At 41.6% G+C, this 24,442-nt stretch overlaps 1 protein-coding gene across 3 annotated transcripts in view; it reads left to right on the forward strand.

Annotated features, from left to right (window-relative positions):
* CC2D2A (coiled-coil and C2 domain containing 2A) overlaps positions 1 to 24,442 on the forward strand; it is a 136,389-nt gene that overhangs the window by 74,435 nt on the left and 37,512 nt on the right. For all 3 annotated transcript variants that reach the window (XM_025384650.1, XM_025384649.1, XM_025384651.1), the window contains 8 exons: positions 543 to 720; positions 9,238 to 9,394; positions 11,888 to 12,035; positions 13,806 to 13,944; positions 16,045 to 16,248; positions 17,970 to 18,062; positions 19,365 to 19,456; positions 22,192 to 22,359. In XM_025384650.1, the coding sequence (XP_025240435.1) occupies positions 543 to 720; positions 9,238 to 9,394; positions 11,888 to 12,035; positions 13,806 to 13,944; positions 16,045 to 16,248; positions 17,970 to 18,062; positions 19,365 to 19,456; positions 22,192 to 22,359 (1,179 nt within the window). The remainder of the gene's footprint in view (positions 1 to 542; positions 721 to 9,237; positions 9,395 to 11,887; positions 12,036 to 13,805; positions 13,945 to 16,044; positions 16,249 to 17,969; positions 18,063 to 19,364; positions 19,457 to 22,191; positions 22,360 to 24,442) is intronic.

A 24,442-nucleotide genomic window follows, 5' to 3' on the forward strand; every position in this document is an offset into this window, starting at 1 on the left:
TTTTTAACTTTCTGAGTCAGATTATCTTTAAAAATAAGGAACATTTATTAATACTCTGCATCTATTGAACATTCACTTACTGTCTGAAAACACTGAGAAAAACTTGGTATCTCGGAAAAGTGAACTTGATCTAACTGCTACAATATGCTGCTGTATTTTTAGAATAAAACTTCTTACCCAAATATAAATCATTATTATCCCCTATGTCTTGAATTTATTCCAGTTAACAAGGAATATATGAACTTAAAACTTTGGGACACAAATGTAAAGCTTGCTTGAAAAACCTGAGGAGACTGTAGTACAACGATGAATGGACTCTAGTTCTTAAATCCTCTGTGCCCTTTTCAGTGTCTGTTAATGGCTTCTCCATAAATTCCACATTACTTTGCAAGACCTGTGGCTCCTCTGGTTAAATGAGGGCTGACATGACTGGGAGAGTTGCCTGCAGTGTGCCTTGTTCTGTTCAGTTCTTATTTATCATATATTTTGGTGATCTTAGTAAATGATTACTAACTCCAACTGTGAATGATCTCCTTTTGCAGAGCGGAGGTCTCGAGAAGGGAGGATGTAAAGAAGCGCTCAGTGTACTTAAAAGTGCTCTTCAACAACAAGGAGGTGTCCAGGACAGTCAGTCGGCCACTAGGAGCAGACTTCCGAGTTCACTTTGGGCAGATTTTCAATTTGCAAATAGTCAACTGGCCGGAGAGTTTAACACTTCAGGTACACATTTTAATTACAGTCACTGGCCAGGCACTGTGGCTCATGCCTGTACTTTGGGAGGCCAAGGTGGGCAGATCACTTGAGGCCAAGAGTTCGAGACCAGCCTGGCCACATGGCAAAAACCACATCTGTACTGTAAATACAAAAAAAAAATTAGCCAAGCGTGGCGGCGGGCGCCTGTAATCCCAGCTTCTCGGGAGGCTGAAGCAGGAGAATCTCTTGAACCCAGGAGGTGGAGGTTGTACTGAGCTGACATCACACCACTGCACTCCAGCCTGGGCAACAGAGTATGACTCTGTCTCAAAACAATAGTAATAATAATTAATATTATTATAGTTACTGCCCCAATAACTTTTTGTTCATTACAGGTGTGAGATGATTTTAAATCATCCATTGGTTATACATACGTCTTGACAGAGTCTCAAGCCTCTTCCTTGGCACATCTGTTCTTAAAGTCTTAGAAGAAAGAGATCTGTTCCCCAACTCACCTGCTGAAAATGCTGGCAGAATAACGCTGGCCACAGTGCTCTGGAGTGTGTGCCTTGAGATGGGAGAGGGGTGCTGAAGGGGGTGGGGCACAGGGAAATCTCCAGCTCATTCATTGAAGACATATTTCAATATCACCCTCTACAGGGACTCTAGCGTCATATAACAGAGAAATCAATTACGCCACAATCATGGGAGGTTATAATGTCGGAAAGATACAGGTGCTAGGATTCCCCCCACAAATTAATAAATCTTCCCACTAGCCTAAATCCCACCATTAGCAACATATTTATTTGAGTCTATTTTAGTTTCCTGGGGAAACTAAACTATAACAAGGAACCACTAACTTGGTAGCTTCAAAACAACAGAAATGTATTTGTTCACAGTTCTGGAGGCCTAAAGTCTGAAATCGAGGTGTCAGTAGGGCCATACTCCCTCCAAAAGCTCTACAGGAGTATCTTTCCCTGCCTCATCCAGCTCCTCCTGGCACTTAGAGTTCCTTGGTTTGTGTCAGCATAACTCCAATCTCTGCTTCCATCTTCACATAGCCTTCTCTGTGTCTCTCTCTGTGGGTCCTCTTTTGTCACTTATAAGAACACTCTTATTGGATTTAGGGCCCACCCTAATCTAATATGATCTTATCTTCATCCTTAACTAATGACATCTGCAAAGACCTCATTTCCAAATTAGGTTCACATTCTGAGTTTCTGGGTGGACATCAATATGTGGAGGATGCTATTTAACCCATCATAGTGTCTTCAGTCTTGCTTGTTCTTTCGGTGACTCTTCTCCCACAATGCTAACGGGTCTCTCTTATAATCCTAACAGGCTTGTTAACAAGGATTGCAACTTTGTGGCATGCATGCCCTTGTTTCCCCACCACCACCCAGGCAGAAATCACAGATCCTCATCCTTCACTCAGGCAGAAATGTCTCACTCCCCTCCACCACCCTTGCCAGAAAGCAATAATTGATGGTGCTATTTTTGTTGTGTTTTCCCACTGAGCCCGAATATAATTTTAGAACTCTTCTCAATACAGTACTTCAGGCAGCCACTACCTATTCCTAGTGAGTATAACTGACAAAGTCTGCAGGTACCATCACTGCTGTATAATTAATAAAATATTTACATACTTCTGTACTGACTGATAAATAGCTGCTGCCCTGACCTTCCCAGATGCCATCCTGGCCACATAAGTGCCACTTCAAAGATCCCCTGGACCTTCCCACAATTGACCAATTAAAGGGAATGGCTGACCAAGGCCAGTGCCTCCAGGGTCCTGTTCCCAAGCTGTGGTGGGCCGCTATTCTAATGAACCCAGGAGGTGGGTTCAATACTGTGTATAGTTCAGTATTTTGAATATCAAGCCCCGCCTAGACCTCAGTAGTTAAAAACCTTCTACGATCTGTAGAAGACATTCGCAACAGCTGGGATGTGTTCTTTTGACAGTGGGAAGGAAGCACAGAACTGCATGGAAAGAGAGGAGGTGGTGCCAAGAAATGGGAGGCAGAACCTGAAAGGGCTGGCACTGGACACCCAAGGTCAACCGCCTTGGCTTAGAATTCCTCCAGAGCCTGTGGCAGTTTTGTCCTGTACCTTTTAATCTGTGATCTGGAGGTGGGTGAGGGCAGGGTGGTCCTCATTTACGAAGTGCCAAGCATCAAGACTCAAGCAAAATTCCTTTGCTATATTGATAACAGGATTGATATCTGCACAGCTGAAATTTTTTTCTTGAAATTTTAGAACTTTAGAATTTGGTTTAGTCTTGTCACTCGTATAACTCTTTAAAATGCCATCTAATTTTTTTTAATGTCTGTGTATTCTGAAACTTGAAAAAAAAACCAAAATTTTTGGCTGCTAACTTAAACATAATATGGGTGAGAGGAGAAAGCAAGTATAAAATGGTTTTAGAAAGGGGATTGGAGTTGGAGGTTTGGTGAAAACCTGAGATTTTCTTAAGCCTGGAAATTCCCTTTCTGAATGTCAAACAGGGGAAAATAATTTCTATTAATGTTTACTTCTTCCTTGATGTATAACTCTGAATGAACACAAGAGAATGAAATGAGGTGATTTTGTCTGAACATAAAAGTAGAGAGTTGCCCAACTCTGCACTGGAGAGCTGGGGCAGCCTTCAGATACGTGGTCGCTGGACAGAGCCCCTGTGAGGTCCCTACCCTCCCTGTGGGGTCCACGTTGACTCTCTATTCCGTCTCCTCTGGAGCTTCTGCTGAGGCTGATGGCCTGGAACACTTGGTCACGTATTGCCTATGAATATATTCTGGATAATATTCTGGATAACTTTGCTTTTTGGTTTAAAAATTTATTTCATAGTATTGTCACATTGGTTTTTCAAAAATTATTTTGACTATAACATCCACAGCAAGCTAATATTCAAGGCAATAAGCAGGAGATAGTATTGGAGACTTTATTTACATTTTAGAATACATGTGAAGTAAAATACTGTTGTGCTGTGCGAGACAGAAGATAGTCTCTCTCTCTAAAGTAATTCAGAACATTCAGAAGTGCCCATAGTGGGAGTGTGTTTCACAGGCTGCCTAGGTAGTCTGAGCTCTCACCCATCAGTGGAGGCATGGCTGGGCACCTGCAGGAGGGGAGGCCTTCTTGCCTTCTCACCTTCTCTCCCTTCTTTCTGACTCTGCCAGTGGGTGTCTCCTGGCCCACTTCCTCTCCTTCCTGCCTGCCTCATTACTGTCTTCTGCTCTCCCTTCTAGCTCTCTATCTGGTCTTCTCATGTTAATCTTGGTGTTCCTGATATCATCTTTTCCTTTGTAGGGGAGGAAGAGGGAGGATGAATTGATGATGGATGTCAAACTAGGAGGCAGAACTCTGAATACTGACATCTTCACTATTGATGCCTGTAGAAAGGGAGGGACTCCTGTGGGCCCCTGCAGCTCCTCCTCTATTCAGGGCAGGTGACAGGAGCAGCAAGTGTGCTTCTGGAGTTTGTGTTTCTTTGCTTTCTTTTCTTTACTTTCTCAGTCAAGTTTTATTCTTAGCTCACACAATGTTTTGTGTGCAGTCTTACTTTAAACTAAAAGTCTTACTTTAAACTAAAAGACCCAAAGTTTGAGACCAGCCTTTGCAACATAGTGAGACTCCATCTCTACAAAAATTTTAAAAAATTAGCTGGGCATGGTGGTGCATACCTCTAGTCCCAGCTACTTAGGAGGCTGAGGTAGGAGGATTGCTTAAGCCTGGGAGTTTAAGGCTGCAGTAAGCCATGATCACACCACTGCACTCCAGCCGGGGAGACAGGGTAAGACCCTGTCTCAAAAAAAAAAAAAAAAAAAAAAAAAACAGTTGGCCCCAAGAGAAGGATGAGATTGGACTTCATGGGACAGGGAAGTTGGAGCCAGGCCACAGTCCTTCCAGAAAGATCTTGAAAATCTTGGCTTTGGAGGCCTTTCCAAAATAAATGTGTAGGGTTTTATAAATGAAATTTGGCTTAGAAATTTAAAAAGCTTCGCCTTCATTTTTGTGTCATTCACATACGTAACTTTATCCTACATTCATCTTCTCAACACCAAAACAACTAGCAACAGTGGTGTAATATTGCTGGGTGCCTTTTACATTTTTTAACATTATCATATTTCCTTATTAGTCAATCCTGTTAATCGTTTATATTCCTGGCATGTGGATTGAGATAGGGAAATTCTCCTTTTAACCTACTTGGTGATGGCTTGACTTTCTCTTCTCAGGGCCTTTCCTAATTTCTCTGGCTGATCTGAGGAATAACTCCTCTATCAGAGGGGGAATAACAGTCATATCTGGAGAACTGTCCTTGTTTACCCTCGCCTACCTCACTTTTGTGGTTGCTGTTGGTTCTTTATGGACCCAAGTCCAAAACAGATGTTTTCACATACATCTTACTTGCCTGCTTTTAAACCGGATGATAGCAAGTCAGATTGCTGATCCCAGAAAGCCCTGCTGTGTGCAGTTGGAAAGGTCAGGTGGTTGAGGGCCTGTAGGAAGCCAGGTGGCGGCTGCAGCGGGGACAGGTTACATGAGGCAAGAAGACAGGTGTGGTCATCTAAAGGTAAGACGATGAGGGCTTAAATGAGACAGGGCCTGTGAAACTGGGAAATCTCTAGGAAATAATGTTTACTAAGTGTCTACTGCATGACCACAATATTTACATGTTATCTCATGTTATCCTGAAGAAACCACGGGTACTAAATGGGAGAATTCCCATTAAAAAAAAATATATTCCTTGCTTTATTTCTCTGACAAAACAACAGGTATAGAAACGTCTGCAGGGAAAAAACATGCTGATTCCATGCTATCATTTTAGATGGAAAAAACAAAACATGTGATCACTTTTCTTTTGTTCCTTTACAATATTCTGTGATTTTTAAAAACTTTTTTATTGATACATAATAATTGTATGTATTTATGGGGTACATTTGGTATTTTGATACATACATAGAATGTATAATGATCAAATCAGGGTATTTAGAATATCTATTACCTCAAACTTTGTGTTGCAAACATTTTAAATCTTCTCTTCTAGCTATTTGGAAACATACAGTAAATTATTGTTAACTATAGTAACCCTACTATGCTATCAAACACTACAACTTATTCCTTCTAACTATATTTCTATACCATTAATGAATCTCTCTTTATCCTCCTCCTCTCCCTCCTCCCTTCTTAGCCTTTGATAACCATCATTCTACTCTTTTCCTACATAAGATCAGCTTTTTAAGCTCCCACATATGAGTGAGAGGCCGGGGTGCTGCTAAGCATCCTACAGCATACAACTCACAACAACAAAGAATTACCTGGCCCAGAATGTCAATAATGCTGAGACTGAGAACCCTCAGCACTACTGAGAGAAAACAAAAATGAAACTAAATTATAGAGAGATCTACTTATAAATGCCTACTTAAAGCCCAAAGTACCCATTTCCTAATTTTTAAAAATAGCATTTCTTCCTAGCATTTAAAAGAACTTCTGGGCCAGGTGCAGTGGCTCATGCCTGTAATCCCAGCACTTTGGGACAGTGTGGCGGGTGGGTCACCTGAGGTTGGGAGTTCGAGACCACCCTGGCCAACATGGAGAAACCCTATCTCTATTAAAAATAGAAAATTAGCCAGGCGTGGTGGTGCATGCCTGTAATCCCAGCTACTCGGGAGGCTGAGGCAGGAGAATCACTTGAACCCGGGAGACGGAGGTTGCTGTAAGCTGAGATTGTTCCATTGCACTCCAGCCTAGGTAACAAGAGTAAAACTCCATCTCCAAAAAAATATAAAATAAAAATAAATAAAATAACTTCTGCTATCTTAAGAGAGTAGGAAATAAAGATTGGGGAAATTCTGGATTTTTTTTGGCTTTGTCAGATGGAATCCATTTTTTTCTCACTAAAAAAATCTGATACTTATCTCCTAAGACAGTAACACCAACTAGCAAACCCTCCATTCCCCTAGAGTCCATGACTGCCTCTGCCTACAGACTTGGCACCAAGAGCCCCCATTCAGTTCCTCTCTAGACACCAGCTAGGAATGTGGCTCCAGAAACTAGGAATAAGCCGCCTTCCACTGATGTCCTCAGAAACACCCTTTATGTGATCACTTATGTTTTATTGGTCCATGAGGAATAAAAGCCACCTTTCATAGCCTTTCATAGGATTGTGGTGAAGATTAAACAGGGTACCACACTGAAAGCCCCTTAAGTCCCTGTGCTTCCTACAAAAGGAAATCTCAATGAATTTTTGTCTCGATTAATTCTGGCAAAAAATTTTTTTTTAAAATGTGGTTTCTTTCATTTCAAACAAAATTAAAGAAAACACATCATTTTCTTGGGACAAGACTTCATGCCAATGAGCTTGTGATTTAAGAGGTCAAACCAAGGTCTCCACTGCAATAAATGATAACTACTACATGTTCTTTAAGCTGTGTAAGATTATAGAATTATAGCCTTTTAAGGAGTGTTGGGTCAAGCAACAAATGACACTCCTTGTCACATCAGAGTTGTAAACCAATAAAAATATAGAGAAAATTTTTTAAAAGAGGAGGGGTCACTTATAAATTAATAGAGGCTTGAGGAACACATCAGTCAATTGCAACATATAGAATACATTTTGATCATGATTCAAACAAAATGTTACAGAATTTTTTGAGGCTCACAAGGGAATTTGAAACTTACTAATAGTTGAGGTTATTAAGGAATTATTATAAAAACAGTATTGTAATTATGCTTTTAAAAATATTATCTATTACAGATACATATTGAAATATTTACAGATAAAATGATGTCTAGATTCAAGATACTGGAGAGGAGGAGAATGGTTGAGAGTATAGATGAAATAAGATGGTCATAACATAGTGATCACTGAAGCACAGGGTGACAGGTCTGTGGTATATTATTATTCTTGCATTATATATGTTCAAAATTTTCCATAAAAGACTTTTTAGTATAGATCAAAATATCACCTTTTTAACTGATGAAGATGAATTTGGAGAGTGTGTTTTAAGTGTGCCACTTATGGGCTTCCTGCTGAACTCCTGCCTATTAGAATAGCTCACAGCAAAATTAAGTCTGGGGTCCTGAATTTAGTACCTGTGCAATTTCTGCCTTTGTCTTTGACCCAGTGACCCTCCATGCTCAGCCAGTCATCTTGCAAAGGTGAGCTGATGGATACGGGGGAAGCAAGGCCAGGATAGTAGCCAGGCACCACTTCATCCTCACTCCTGGACAAGAATTCAGATCAGGCTGGGTGCAGTGGTTCATGCCTGTAATCCCAGCACATGGGGAAGCCAAGGAGGGCAGATCACCTGAGGTCAGGAGTTCGAGACCAGCCTGGCCAACATGGTGAAACCCTGTCTCTACTAAAAATACAAACATTAGCCAGGCGTGGTGGTGGGTGCCTGTAATCCCAGCTACTAGAGGGGCTGGGGCCGGAGAACCACTCGAACCCAGGAAGCAGAGGTTGCAGTGAGCCAAGATCGCGGCACTGCACTCCAGCCTAGGTGACAGAGTGAGACTCCATCTCAAAAAAAAAAAGTTCAGATCATATGCCCTGTAAGGGAGGGTGGGCGGAAAGGATCCATGGTGTCATCTTTGTGCATTCAATTGGTAAGTGGAAAATATTGACTAGTGGGGGACTATTACATAAGAAGAAAAATATAAAGATTAATTAGTAGAAATAAAAGTAGCAAAATCCGCATTTTTCAAAAAATGTAAACCAGTCACAGAGACCTCATGTAGAGAAAGAATAAAACACAGGAAAGAAGCCAGGAGAACTGTGGAATATTATGTCATATTGTCACAAAAGTGAAGTGTACCAAGAATACAGGGGATCGAATGGAGCCAAGAGTCCAACTGAGGCTGGATTGGGCATTCTTAAACCATGGTTGCCCTGCAGTGGGGCCCTTCTCCTCATGGTGATAGCATCATAATGAGACACACCACAGTGATCAGTAGCAGAGCTGCTGGTGGTCTAATTGGCTCCATCTAGGAGAAGGTCTGAGAAAAATCTGGAGTTTCAGCAGCTAACAAATAAAATGAGGCCTGAAAGAGAAGAACTTGATAGATTTACTAAAAATCTAACACTCTGGAGTACTTCTGCATACAGAGCTTCTCTGACTGACTTGGAGATTGGTACAGATAATAAGCCATCTGGGGGCATGTCTTTACTGTCCCACCCATTCCTCCTGATGGCATTACTGTCTGAATACAACCCGAACCTGGAAAAGGAGGAGGCCCATTCTCCTAGTAAGCTGTATATTGGTTCGGAATAAAAACAATTATCTTTGCCTGCTGCTTCGATTAACCTCGCTACCCAGAAGATTAGTTCAGACAAGAAAGCCGGGTGTCAACAACTTGACCACAAACAGGTGTAAGCTCGTCTCCATGGAAACCATAGTAACACAACTCAACTTTCCACACTGAGATAAGTCCTTTGGGCTGGAACAGTGACCAGCACAAATACTAACAACATGGACTGATTATGTGAGTGTGAGCTCACACTATTGCTGTTTTTATTGGCTATTTCTCTTCTCTGGTTTTCAGGTCTATGAAACTATTGGACACAGTAGTCCCACCTTGCTAGCTGAAGTGTTTCTGCCTATTCCTGAGACTACTGTTGTCACTGGAAGGGCTCCTATTGAAGAAGTGGAGTTTAGCAGTAATCAGCATGTGACACTGGACCACGAGGGAGTTGGAAGTGGTATGGAAAGCTAGTATCTTCAATGGCTCACTGTTTCATTGTCAGATTTGAATGTGTATATATCTATTTCACTTCCCAGACAACCAGAGAATTATAAAATTGATATCAAAAATTCACATTCAAACAATAATGCTATGCAACTTTTGGCCAAGTTACTTTTTATATACTGTTGGTGACAATGTAAGTGCATATAACTATGCAACTACTAAGTAGTCTGGCAGTGTGAGTTAAGAACCTTGAAAATGACCTTTGGTGCCTTACTTTTATTTCTAGGAATCTTTCCTAAGAAAATAATTTGAAATGAGGACAAAGATTTGCACATAAAAATGTACATCACAGTGTTGTTCATAAGCTCAAAAAGTTTGAAATAAATAATTATAATAGGGAGATTTTTTTTTTTTTTTTTTTTTTGAGACAGAGTCTGGCTCTGTCGCCCAGGCTGGAGTGCAGTGGCCGGATCTCAGCTCACTGCAAGCTCCGCCTCCCGGGTCTACGCCATTCTCCTGCCTCAGCCTCCCGAGTAGCTGGGACTACAGGCGCCTGCCACCTCACCTGGCTAGTTTTTTGTATTTTTTTTAGTAGAGACGGGGTTTCACCGTATTAGCCAGGCTGGTCTCGATCTCCTGACCTTGTGATCCGCCCGTCTCGGCCTCCCAAAGTGCTGGGATTACAGGCTTGAGCCACCGCGCCCGGCCAGGGAGATTTTTATTAATATTCTCTCATCTCCTTCTATAATTCCGATTGGATATATGATGGATCTTCTCACTCCTTCCTCCATGTTTCTTAACCTTTCTTTATTACATTTGATGTCTTTTTCTTTCACTGCTACGATCTATGTAATTTCTTAAAATTTGTCCTGCAAGCCATGAATTCACTTTTTGGCTGTCTCTTATTATTGGAACTAATCCTTTGTTTTTCCTTCCAATTACTGTATATTTCAACTCTGGAAATTATGTTTAGTTATTTCCCAATCAGTGTTGTCAGTTCTGACAGCTTTTTTTCATTTCCTCAGACTCTCAATCATTTCTTTTTATACATTCATTCATTCATTTATTCAAATATTTTAAAATATTCTTAAATATTAGATATCTGATCATTCCAATACCTATCTACTTACTGGTCTGATTTTGTTGCCTCTTGTTTATGGTGGCTTGCTTCCTCATGTATCTGTTGATTTTTTTTATTGTGACTTATATCTAGAACTTTATTTGCATTATTTATTTGAGGCCAAATCCAATCCTCAGGTCTAGAGACTTAGGTTTTAGTTCCAGCTCTGATATAGGCAAGCTGTGAGACTCCGGTAGTCATGTAACCTCTTTGCATATCATTTTCCTCATTTATAAAATGGATCTATTAATAACTCCTTTAATGTCTTATAAGGTTATTTTGAAGATCAAGATAGGATGTTCAATATGAAGGAAAGATCTAGAGTTACTTCACTTAGTGCTTGAAAATCTTCTCCTTTAGTTGATTAAATAACTGCCCAGAGTGTTTTTACCATTAAATTTCAATTGTTAGAGGCCAAATCAATGAGACTTTACTGTAGCTACAATAGCTTAGTAATAATTAACATGTGTTGTGCGATCACTATTTGCCAGGCATTGTGTAAGTGCTTTGCAAATATTAACTTATTTAACTCCTGTTCCTCACTTCTATCTTAGGGTGCTTGCACTTGTTCCTTCTGCCAGTAATGCTCTTTCCCAAAATAATACACCTCTACCTCTATTTCCTCATTTTCTTCAGCCATTTATTCAAAAGTCACCTTCATTGAGGCTTTCCTGGCCACCCCATCTAAAAGTTTATCCCCTCTCCACTCTCCAAAGCACAAATTTTCTATATACTTTCCCTAATTTGTTTCTCCTTAGCACTTGCATACTAGTCTCTAACATACTAAGTATTTCTGTTAGTTTACTAACATACTTACATACAGTCTCTAACATACTAAGCATTTCTCTTAGTATTGCTTCTCTCCCTGACTCATATATACACTCCATGAGAACAGAAGTTCTTTTCTTTCTCAGTTTTTAGAACAGGGATTCTTATCAGTTTTGCTTCTTTACCGCTATCTTCAGTGCCTGCAATAGTGCCTGGCATGAAGTAGAAGCTCAAATAAGTATTTTGAATGACTAAGTAAATAAATGTCTTTGAAATAACTCTGCAAAGAAGGTGCTATTTAGTATCCCTGATTTATATATTGAAAACTAAGGCTCAGAGAAGTTAACTAACTTGTCCAAGGTCACAAAGCTGTGAAGCAGGTGGAGCCACTCGAGAGTGCGTCATGAGAACGTCTACTCTCTGCCATCAGAGACAGAGCTGAGCAGCTGTCAGCATCATCACCTGAAGAAATTCAGTGACACCAGCTTGAATCACGTGCTCCATCTTCATCACCCCCACCCACTCCATGTTCCATTTGTCTACTATCTGCTTTCTTGCCAGGACTCGGCTCAGTCCCTCTTTCTAAACAGCATCCTGTTTAATCTGGTGTTTCCCTAGGAGTGCCCTTCTCATTTGAAGCTGATGGCAGTAACCAGTTGATTCTGATGACCTCAGGGAAAGTGTCTCATAGTGTGGCGTGGGCCGTCGGAGAAAACGGGATACCTTTAATTCCTCCACTGTCACAGCAGAACATCGGATTTCGGAGGTAATACATGGTGAGAGTAAATTGATGAGCAATGTCAGTGTCAGCATTAAAGATAATGAAGGGGAAAGAAAGCTTGCAATATCATATTCTTTCCTTTATTGTCAGGTGCCAGTATTTTTAAGAGTTTTTTATTCTTAAGGTAAAAACAAAAAAAATTTATAACAACCTCTAGTCCAAAAAAGTTAAAATATTAATAACCTAACAAATATTAAGTGTTTATCAGTATTAGATAGAGTGAAAAGAATTTAATCTTCACAGTAACTCTAGGAGGTACTCTTTCCCCTATTTTACAGATGGGGGAGGTGCACAGCATCACAGAATTGTATACACTTGGCCCTTAGTAAAGGTTTGTTGCTAATGATGATTGGTGTAGGAACTGCTATTTACATGAAAGTACCCATTCTCCAGTCTCCTCCCTTGATTGCTAGATCCTTGAGTCTCTACTCAGAACAGAAGAAAGGCACTCTGGGCCTCAACCTAGGCCAGCCCCTCCCTGTGTTTGATGCTTGTCCCTGAAGCCTGGATTGTATTCGCCCGTGGCCTGGGTCTTCCTCTGTCAGAGCCTCTCTCTGTCATTCCACAGTAAATGTGTCTACAGTCAATCATTTCACCATTCCAGGCCTCAGTTGCCTCACCTCTAAAATAAAAGGATTCATTGTAATCATCAAGAAGACACTTTCCATGTCACAGGCTGTGATATTCAACTTGTGGAAAAACAGAATGGGGCTCGTTTAGTTCCCCTGATGCCCCCTGCATCCCCATAATGACCACCCATGTCCATGGGATAAAAACCACAAGGAGATGCTGCTCTGTGCTAAGTCAGAAGCCACTTCCAGTGGAGGCTTGACTATGCCTTTGAATGTAAGAAGTCTGCATTCATTTCACTTGTGTTTAGTGCTAGAAAAATCTCCTGGGGAGTAAAGCTTCAAATCCTCAGGATAGCAGGTAAAATACAATGTGATTAACAAGATATGCAGGACTATTAATAAAGCCCCAGCTCAACCTTGCTGACCGTGGCTTCCTTTGATTTCCGTGTGTCCAAAGCTGGTGCTTAAGTTGGTTGTTTAACAGTTGGTTTTAGGCTGGGCATGGTGGCTCACGCCTATAATCCCAGTACTTTGGGAGGCCAAGGCAGGCAGATCACTTGAGGTCAGGAGTCTGAGACCAGCTTGGCCAACATGGCAAAACCTCATCTCTACTGAAACAACAACAAAAAAAAAACTAGCTGGGCATGATCGCGCATGCCTGCAATCCCAGCTACTTGGGTGACTGAGGCATGAGAATCACTTGAACCTAGGAAGTGGAGGTTGCAGTGAGCTGAAATTGCACCACTGCACTCTAGCCTAGCTGATAAGAGCAAGACTGTCTCAAAAAAAGAGTTGGTTTTGTTTCTTTTTCTTTTGGTTTGTCCTCAGCTATAGTGGACCTCAGTGGCCTGGGATGTGAGGGTTTGTGGTTTTCCAGCACCAGATACAGAGGCTCCTCTTTACTTGCCAGAATCCAGGGACTGAGAGGCACTTTTATGCACTGGACAGAGTGTAGGAATTAGTCATAGTTGCACTCCTTCCATTCTTATTTATTTATTGTCCTTATCATATGTTTAATAGCCATTATCAAGTAAAGAAAAATGACAAAATTCTTCCTTATGATAACATTTTCTCTCATGGAGGATAATAGCTTCCCTAAGTGATGCTATCTCTAGAATTTGAGGTCCTGATGCAAACTGTTTTGTGATCAAGTCAGTCTCATGGAATCAACTATTCTTTTCAGTGCTTTGAAGAGAGCAGATGCCATCTCATCTATTGGCACATCAGGACTGACGGATATGAAAAAGTTGGCCAAGTGGGCAGCAGAGTCCAAGCTCGACCCAAATGACCCCAACAATGCCCCTTTGATGCAGCTAATCTCGGTATGTAGCAGGAGGAACACATGCCATTTTTTGACTTGGCCTTTTACACAATTTTCCTTTACGCTGTCTTCTCCTATGCAATACTGTTTAAGAACATGGGTGCTGGGTTGAATGCCAAGTTTGAATTCCAGCTCTGCTTCTTGCCTGGCTACGGGACCAAGGCAAGCATTCGGTGCTTCTAAGCCCTGTGCTGCTTTCATAGTGTGGTCATGAGGAAATGAACAGCTGCATATAAACACTTAAGTTGGCCAGGGACGGTGGCTCATGCCTGTAATTCCAGCACTTTGGGAGGCCAAGGCAGGAGGATCACTTGAGCCCAAGAGTTCGAAACCAGACTGAGCAACATGGCGAAACCCTATCTCTGCAAAAAATGTAAAAATGTGCTTGGCATGGTGGCACACACCTATAGTCCCAGCTACTAAGGAGGCTGAGGTGGGAGGATCAATTGAGTCCACAAGGTTGAGGCTTCAGTAAGCTGTGATCTTGCCACTGCACTCCAGTCTGGGCAATACAGTGAGACTCCCATCTCAAAAACAAACAAACAAACAAAACCCCTTTATCTGAGCACACAATTCGTGAGCAGTAAATATTGTTGTTGTTGTCACTCCTACCTCTAACCTCTGTAAGACTCCTAAAGGTTTTATTTTCCCTTCCACAGAGAGGAAGCTGAGTTCAGAAACTCAGCGTTATTTGCTCAAGGTCACATGGCTAATAAGTTGATCTGATTTCAGGACACTTGCTTTCTTCATCATAACTTAAAGCATTGATGGGGCATTTTAAGAAAAATTTGTTTTGTTTTCTTGTTGTTGATTAATTAGGTTACCATTTAGGTTTCACTTAAGTATTTACCAGATAAATTGCTCATATCTACCATAATATTCAAAATTGTCTTCAGTGAATTTATGAATAAATTGGAATATTAGTTTATTTTTCTTGGTATCATATACAATTGGTTTTATTGGCAACTTCATTATTCACACAAAACCATAATAAACAAGTAGGTAATCCAGAGGGTAGCCCTAGCAACACATCCTTATGGCTATCCATATGCGTTTATCAATAGGATAATTGTAGCCAGTATGAACATTTTCATTTTGGTTCTAGTTTTTCCAAGTCCCGTAACAAACCTTGGTTTATTCTGACTTTTATCTTTATGAACTCTCCTTCAACATGATACACCTTAGTGTGCCTAATAGAAATATTAGGAAGATTGGGTCATTATTACCTAAAATGTAGTCTATTCCATGTAAAGTTTTCAAATCACATTTCAATAGACACATCACTTTCATTATTTTCTTTTTAACTATATGTTTTCCCATCAAAGAACAAAACAGAGATTGCCTTCTTGACTGGTCTCTTGTTATGAACCAGGATTTTCACAGCAGAACTGCCTTTCCCATGCAAGGCCCCAGCACATCTTGGGGCACTGGCTTTCCCTCTGCTCAGGAGGTTACAGCCAGCAAAGCACCAAGCAGAGAGGCGGGCAGCACCTGGGTGAGGTGCAGTCCCCATCTGCTCAGCTTCTCAGAGGTGTTGGACCTGGCCATCTTGAAACAATGCACAGGGGCCTTGGAGGCTGTCTGGCCTGGATCCATCTCTGGCTCACTTTTCTCAATGACCAAGGCTGTGAGGTGCTCTTCAGAGACAGGAAAGCATGGCTGTGGAGCCAAGTAAAGCTGACCATCTGCCTCTGAGGCCTTTTTCTGCATATGTGCATGACATTAAAAAGTCATATATTTGATTTTATATATAATATGTATATGAGTAATCTTATTTCTAGTAGGCACCTAGTAATACACTGCAGTCTGGCACAAATCTCTTCTTTTTCAGTCTGTATATTTGCATAATAACACTACTAGGGAAGCATGAACACCAAAAGTGAAACCTAATTTTTATTGTTTGGAAAAATGATTTGTGGTATTGTTCACAGCTACTAAATGAATATAATAGCATGTGACTCATTATTACTATATTTTAAAGTATTTTTTCTTTCAAGTCTTTTAATCTAAAACTTTTAAATGTTCCTTGACACTCAGTGCCAAGTTTCTTTGGATGACATCTGACTGTCATCTGGAGTTTTGCATTTTCTGTTTTTTATAGGTTGCTACCAGTGGTGAATCCTATGTCCCTGATTTCTTTAGACTGGAGCAGCTGCAACAGGAATTTAACTTTGTTTCAGATCAAGAATTAAATAGATCCAAACGATTTAGGCTTCTTCATCTTAGAAGCCAAGAGGTGCCAGAATTCCGAAATTATAAGCAAGTTCCAGTCTATGACCGAGAAATTATGGAAAAGGTATTCCAGGTAAGAAATTGCCATAGAGGGGTTAATAAAATAATAAAGTACCTGCTGTGCTGTTAGGTATACTACTGTATACGTATTTTGTTTTTGTTATGTTGTCACTAGCAATAGCGGTTTCTCTTTTATTGCACTTTTATACATAACCTTTCTATGCTTTTTCTTGAATTCACCATTTAAATAATCTCTCTGCCTCAATATAATGATATATAAACTAATCAGTAACCAGGATTCTGAGTCAACTGAACTGCGTACAATTAGAATTGTAGGGTTGAAAAATATCTTAGGGGTTAATATGGCTAATAATATTTGAATGCCTTAGGAATTCAATTCCATTTTAATGCAGTATTTACTAAGTGTCGTATACTGAGCACACTGGTAAAGCACTACAGGGAAAACTAGAGGGATAGGATCTGAACAGCCATGGGGTGGGTGGGGCAGGAAGGAGGTAAAGGAACAGGGCTGGACATCCATCCTGGTCAAGCGCAGCAGGAGGAACAAAGACTCAGAGGAGGGCAGATCACATCTCCCGGCGTGGGGCGGAGGAGCCTTTGAGGAATTGCAGGTAACAGGCCCGTGTAGGTGGGGCAGGCCAGTGAAACCAGACACATGCATTTTTTTTTTTCTTTTTTCCTGCTTTTCATGAACTGTAGACACACGCACTTTTATTAATACTTAACAAGGTAAATGGAGAGCCATCAGGAATTAGTACCATGAAGATTTTTCATGCCAAAACTATTCTTGAATAATACGGTTGGTTATTTGGTTCTTCTCTGTATTAGTCTGGACTTTGATCACAGGAGATAAAAGCCGATTTTGAACTACCCTAGGTACGAAGGGGAGTTTACTGGATGATGAAATCTCAAAATAGCGTTAAATATCTAAAAACGTGTGAATGGCATGAGTGCATCTGTGCCTGGCCTGCTGCCAGGAACCTTCTCCATCCTCTCTCAGCTTCTCTGAGGTGTTGGCATCATTTGCAGACAGGTTTTCTCTACTTGGCCACATGGTCACCAGCATCATACAAGTTCACATCTAGTATCTTCAGCCAGCAGAGATGTGTCCTCCGAGCCTGAGTTAGGTACCACGACCAGGCATTCCACTGTGACCAGAGAGTGGGATTGGAGGAGAACATAGCAGTTCCCAGGGCACACACATAATTTTACTGACAGAAAAGGGGAGAAGCCTGAGCAGACAAAGCCAAATGTATGCATCACTCTCCTCCAAGCAGATGACCTGACTCAGCTACAGCCAGATGTTATATGATTATGGTAATATTTTAACTGAAACTTTACTTAAAATAGAAAAGGCAAAACTTAAGCAGGGGCTTTGCCTAAGTTGCTTGGAAGAGCTTCTCTGTGGCGTCTATTTCTTCCTGACTTAACATTTTAACTTGTAACTACTGTACAGAATTCTCTTCTACTAGTAAGGCATTTCAGCTACCTGTCTCAGAATCCTGGTTACTGCATCAAAGACCAATTCTGAACCAAAAGTTAGAAAGAAGGTGGAAGAAATATTTAGAACCACAATTTATTTATTTATTTATTTTTATTATACTTTAAGTTCTAGGGTACATATGCACAATGTACAGGTTTGTTACATATGTATACATGTGCCATGCTGTGGAACCACAATTTATAACTTAAATCATATGTGATAAATAATTCCCTGATCTTAAAAAAAGCACCAGAGAGTGCTTTAAAATCATTGCCTCTTTTTAATTTTAGGACTATGAGAAACGGTTACGAGACAGAAGTGTAATTGAAACCAAGGAACACATAGACACCCATAGGGCCATAGTAGCCAAGTACCTCCAGCAGGTAAGAAAAATCATATAAAACTGTCTTCATAGGGAGAAAAGAGCCAGCATCCTAAGGTGGAAAGTCCTCTACTCATAAATATCTGTGTGAGCTTATGCAAGCCACTTAGCTGGCATAAATTTCCTCATAAATACAAATATACAATTGATTGACAACTATCATCACCTTTCAAATATATGAAACCACTAGGTTATGTTCTGGTTTATTATCAGTGGTTATCTTTTAATGGGGCATAATTACAAGGGATTCAATTTCTAAGTCATGTTTTTTCTAATATTTGAATGTTGCATTGCGTTACAATGATTACCTTTGTAATCAGAAAAAAACAAAAGTTTTTAAACCATATACTAACTGCCCTTATGCACTAGAAAACTAAAAATTAAAGCTGAAACATCCTTTCATTTGTCCTTTTTCCTTCTTTGTTTCCTTCTTTCCTTCCTTTCTTCAATAACCTTAACTTGCCACAAATGCCACAGTGACTACAGTGCATTTTCCCTATCCAGTGTGTCTACCCTGTGGCTCATGTATTATTTAAAAAAAAAAAAAAAACAAACATATAAAAAAACCTATTTAAGAGGTTATTTATTTATTTTTATTTTTATATATTTGAGACAGGGGGCTGGCTGGCTCTGTCGCCCAAGCTGAAGTGCAGTCAGTAGTGTGATCTCAGCTCACTCTAACCTCCACCTCCTGGGCTCAAGCCATCCTCCCACCTCAGCCTCTCGAGTAGCCAGGACTACAGGTGCACACTACCATATCTGGCTAATTTTTATATTTTTTGTAGAGATGGGGTTTCACCATGTGCCCCAGGCTAGTCTCGAACTCCTGAGCTCAAGCAATCCACTTGCCTCGGCCTTTCAAAGTGCTGGGATTACAGGCATGAGCCACCATGCCCAGCCAGAGGTCCTCTGGAATTAGGAAGTGAATCATTCTGAATAAGGGAATAACTTAAGAATCAGTTCTTAAGTATGTGTGTTTTGAGACTGGCCCTATTTTTTGTAATGGTTAATTCATTAATTCAGCAAAAGTTTGCCATCTTATATGCCAGGAACTTTACCAGGAACTCCAATATTGCAATAAGCAAAACAGGAAAACCCCTGACTTTAGGGAGCTTACAGTCTACTACAGAAAGCTAGAGGGTTTACAGCAAGAGGAGACCAGCATTGCAGAGGAAAGTAACAGTTGGGCTGGAGGGTCGGGGGGACACTGAGATGACATTAGGGTAAAAACTTGGAGTGTGGAGAGTGAACTATGAAGTTTAAATAATAAGAACATTTTAAATAAGCTGATTTCTTTCCCCAGGTTAGAGAATCAGTGATAAATCGCTTCTTAATTGCAAAACAGTATTTTCTTCTTGCTGATATGATAGTAGAAGAAGAAGTTCCCAATATCAGGTAAAAATAATCAAAGCCACTATTATCACTTCTTATAAAAATTATTTGTACTCTTATTGTATGAAAGGTATCATATAAGATTTTTAAAAATCATTGTATGGTATGCATTTGGGCCAGGAATAATGTGTTAAACCTGGTTAAACCTGGTTAATACCTGATGATGACATTAGTCGAGGAATTTCTATTAGAACAAATCTTCCTAGGGCCTCTCCCATCACATTCCAATAAAGCCCATCTCACCTCCCCTACTTCCAAATCAACTTCATTAGCCTTTGCCATTTCCTCATTCTCATTGAACTAAACCTGACAGCATTTCCCTCCTGCAAGTACTTCTCCTGTCTTCCTAGTCTCCCAGTGCCAGACATTCCCTTTCTCTCCTGTCACATGGCAGTAGAGGTGGCTGAAACCCCACCCACAAGCTTCTGGGGTACACGAGGAAACCTGGTTCCAGCACCACAGCTGATGGGCAGAGAGCTGGTGCATGTGCTTGGTGAGAGGGCAGAACAGCAGGGAAGATCTGATATTCACATAGATATTGGGAATTGACTGTATTTGCTTGATTCACTCATTAGTTTGGATAACTGTCATACGGCTTCAACTGGGGGTGTGGATACAGAAAAGATGAAAGATAATTTCCCGTACTGGTGGTCTTGTGCAGGCCACATGACCTTTTCTGTGATTAAGTCTCTTGGTCTCCTAAAAAGGTTTTTTCTATGCACATACTTTCTCTCCACCATCAAGTTGGGAAGGAGACAAAAAAAAAATGTGCTATCCATAGCAGCCCCTTTCCACATATAGAAAGGAGGCTACACCCACATAAATCCGTGCAAAACCTCTCTCTCTATTCCAGGCCCACAGTCCAGTCACTGAATGTTTTCAAAGTCATGAAAAGTACACTTAGAATAGATGATGATTTTTCATATTGTTTTTTTTTCTTTTCCTTTTTTTCTGCTTTACTTTCTGCATTAAGTTCTGAAGGCTCAGGGTATGTTCTTTCTTCTTTTAATTTCAGTTCCTTCTTGGCTTTAAGATGTTTCTGTATTTGATGGTCCTGGCTGACATGGTGCTCCCATGCTGACTGCTATGGAGACATCAAAGTCTCAGGGAGGACTTACCTCCAGGGGAGGGAGGAAGCATTGACAAGTGGAAGTGTTGTCATGTTAGGACCTCTAACAAAGTTCTGTCTCTGAGGCCCCCTAGTTTGGGTTAGGTAAGTGTCCTGGCAGAGTGATTAAAAACATGAGCTGTGTAGTCACAGTGACCTGAGTTTGAACCCTGCTCTCCCTCCTACTACTAAGGAACCTTCAGCAAATCATAACACCTCTCGTAGCCTCTAATTTCTTCATCTGAAATATGGGGTAAATATCATATGTGTAAACATTAGAAATGTTATATGTAAGGCACCCAGCACTCTTCTCAATACATAGGAGGTGCTTATAAATGGTAGCTATTCTGTGCAAAACCTTGGAGAACAAACAGGAACAATAGCTCCTGGAATCCTGGAACTTCCTTGGGATTCCTTATAGGAGCTGTCAGCAGTGCCTAGACAGGAGCTGCAGAGACCTCAGCCTCAGCTGGCATGTGCCTCTTGCAAAAAGGGGCTCCAGTCAAGAGGTCACTTAGCCAGCTCTGATTCTCAGGAAGGAAGCAGAGAACCATGTGCATTGTAGCCTGTGGCCAGCTCTGCAGAGCTGGCTTTGTTCTTTGTTTCACACAGCCATGAACATCAGCTTCCAGATACAAAGTCACATCTTTGTTTCTGTTTAGTTTCTGGGTCAGAATTTATTTGGTCCATGAACCTTTCTCCTATGATTCACTGACTCTGTTGCTTTCATCTTCCAGGAAGTGTTTCTTGCATATCATCTCCGTGAAAGGTAGAGACATGAGAGAACGAGCCTCTTGCTTCTCCCCTACCCGCTTTCTCCTCCCTATACCTCCTCCTCTTCCTCCACCTTAATCACTGGCCTCAACCCAACAGTTACCATTTTAGGACATCTACTAAACGCTAGACCAGTGTCAGGGTGCTTTGCACACACTTTCTTCTTCAATCCCTTCAACAACCTAAAGAAGTAGGTATCATTATCCACATTTTACAGATGATGAAACAGAGACTTAAAGAGGTGAAATAATTTGCCCAAGGGCAAAGAGTGGAGCCAGGATTCACACCCAGTTCTAACTCCAGAGAGAAAGAGATAACCCAGCAACTGCCTAAGCAGCCGTATACACCCACTGCCATGTGAAGAGAGCAGACTAATAGGAGATCAAGGGGTTTGAAAGAGAGAGTAACCCTTCTAGCCAGTGTAGCTGAGTCTCTGGGGGAGGTGAAGACACTGGCCCCAAGGGATGGGTAAAACTGCAACCAACTAGGCAGACAAGGAAGATGCAGGGAGGCATTCCCTCTGCAGGACTGGCCCAAGCAAATGTGAAGGGTGGGAGACCATAGGCATGTTTGAGGAACTGGTGGATGAGCAAGGTAGAGATTAGGCAGGAAACATAGGGGCCAGAGCATGGCTTTTTTTCCTTGGATAAGCAGCAGCTAGAGTAAGTTTTAACAATCCATGCAGTAGGATCTCTCCCATTTGGGTGAATTTCTAGACTATTTCCACCCACCTTCAAAGGACAAAGAGTTTTTCAGGGGCCTGTGCAGGACCGTGGGGCAGAGTTCAGGAAGTTGTCTCATAATTTTGCAGACCTTTCTTTTTCTTAGAGTCCTGATCCTGTTCTGTAATCATTAGCATTTTGGGCCTAAGCCTTTTCAAGCTGGCAGAACAAAAGCGACCACTGCGGCCAAGGAGAAAAGGTCGGAAGAAGGTGACAGCCCAAAACCTGTCTGATGGAGACATAAAGCTGCTGGTGAACATTGTCCGAGCTTACGATATTCCAGTGAGGAAGCTGGCAATGAGGTGAGAGCCCTCCCAACAGCCCGAGATGCAGTATGCAGCATCCCAGCCAAGTCAATCACTCCTTTACAGCACACTCACTCTCATTCTTAACATGGTTATTGTTCAGCAGGGGGCTGAGGGTCATTGCAAAGCCAAGGCCCTACTGTTTGCAAATAATAGAGTTGATTCCGTCAATTCAGGCTACAGGGGGGATTTATTAGGAACATCTCGAATAACTCAGGACAAGGACAAGAGGTATAGCTGAACTACATGGTAGACTACAGGGATAAGATAGTTCTCCTGAGGCCCCATGGCCTCTCACTTGCCTCACTCTGAGTTTGCTTCATTTTTCTCCATGTGATGGAAGTGGCCCATGCAGCCAGAGTACCACCAACTAAGCGTCATTTTCTCCAGAGAAATCTGAAGGCGCTAACTTGGTCAGGTGTTGATCCATGGTCTAATCGCCGATAACCAGAGAGACAGGGTCAGAAGCACCAGCCTCAAAGACAGGAACAGATCTCAGAGAAGTGGGTATGAGCTGGGGAGAGTCACAGAAGGTGTCTATCCAAGGCTCTGAAACATGTGTGCTGTGAACATAAAAATGCGGCTTCCCTTTCATCTGTTCTGAGTAATGTGTTATGACTACTAGAATTCACTACACCAGGGACAACAAGGAGCCTTCAGCCATTGGGAAGATGAGTCTGAGGAAACAGAGGAGGAAGGACCAAAAATTAAAACTACTTTTTTTTGTAGAGATAGGGTCCTGCTATGTTGCCCAGGCTGGTCTGGAACTCCTGGCCTCAAGCGATCCTCCTGCCTCAGCCTCCCAAAGTGCTGGGATTACTGGTGTGAGCCAATGCACCTGGCCTGAAACTTCTTTTTGGTGGTGCCCTTACCAGTGTAATGGGAGAAAGTAGCACTTAACATGTATTCACCATGTTTCAAGCACCATGGTAGGCAGGTTCACATGTAATATTTCATTTCGAGGCCAGGTGCGGTGGCTCATGCCTGTAATCCCAGCACTTTGGGAGGCCAAGGCGGGTGGACCACAAGATCAGGAGATCAAGACCATCCTGGTGAACACAGGGAAACCCCGTCTCTACTAAAAATACAAAAAAAATTAGCCGGGCGTGTTGGTGAGCGCTTGTAGTCCCAGCTACTGGGGAGGCTGAGGCAGGAGAATGGCATGAACCTGGGGGGCAGAGCTTGTGGTGAGCGGAAACTGCGCCACTGCACTCCAGCCTGGGTGACAGAGTGAGACTCCGTCTCAAAAAAAAAAAAAAAAAGATTTCATTTAACTGTTCCTGCTATTACTATCTCCATTTCACAAAAGGGGAAATGGAAGTAAAGAGAGTATAAGTGACTTGGCTAAGGTCATTCAGCCCTACCTGTTTCCTTGGAGGAACACTGTTCCAGCCCTTGCCGTCTTTTCTCCCTAGGTTCTTACCGTTTAATTTAGTTCTGTCTCTCCTCTTCCTCTCACCCCATTATTTTGCCTTACATTTTTTATTTTGAAACAGGGTCTCACTCTGTTGCCCAGGCTGAGTACAGTGGTGCTATCACAGCTCACTGCAGCCTCGACCTCCTGGGCTCAAGGGATCCTCCCATCTCAGTTTCCCAAGTAGTTGGGACTACAGGTGTGCCCCACCATGCCAGGCTAATTTTTTATTTTTTGTAGAGACAGGGTGTCCCAATTTTGCCCAGGCTGGTCTTGGACTCCTGGCCTCAAGTGATCCTCCTGCCTCTACCTCCCAAAGTGCTGGGACTATAGGCATGAGCCACTGCGCCCGGCCCCGGCCCCTACATATTTGTGTGTGTGTGTGTGTGTGTGTCTTTTTTTTTTTTTTAAGTCTTTAACCTATTAGAAAGCATCTACCATCATCAACTATTCCTAATGCTTTGTTACTTGTAAATGCCCATATAAGCTCTTGAATCTGCTGTGGCATTGCTTTCCTGAGCTCACAGCCTACCCTTTCACCCTGATTGCCTCAAAGCTCAACTGGGGTGAAAAACTATTTTTTAAAGAACATAGAGGTGCTTCTTGTAGTTTTCACCTCCATAGACTATTTTTAAGTGTTAAATCACTTCATTCAACTAAATTAAG

The sequence above is a fragment of the Theropithecus gelada genome, chromosome 5, assembly GCF_003255815.1.
Source record: "Theropithecus gelada isolate Dixy chromosome 5, Tgel_1.0, whole genome shotgun sequence".
Classification (NCBI taxonomy): Eukaryota; Metazoa; Chordata; class Mammalia; order Primates; family Cercopithecidae; genus Theropithecus; species Theropithecus gelada.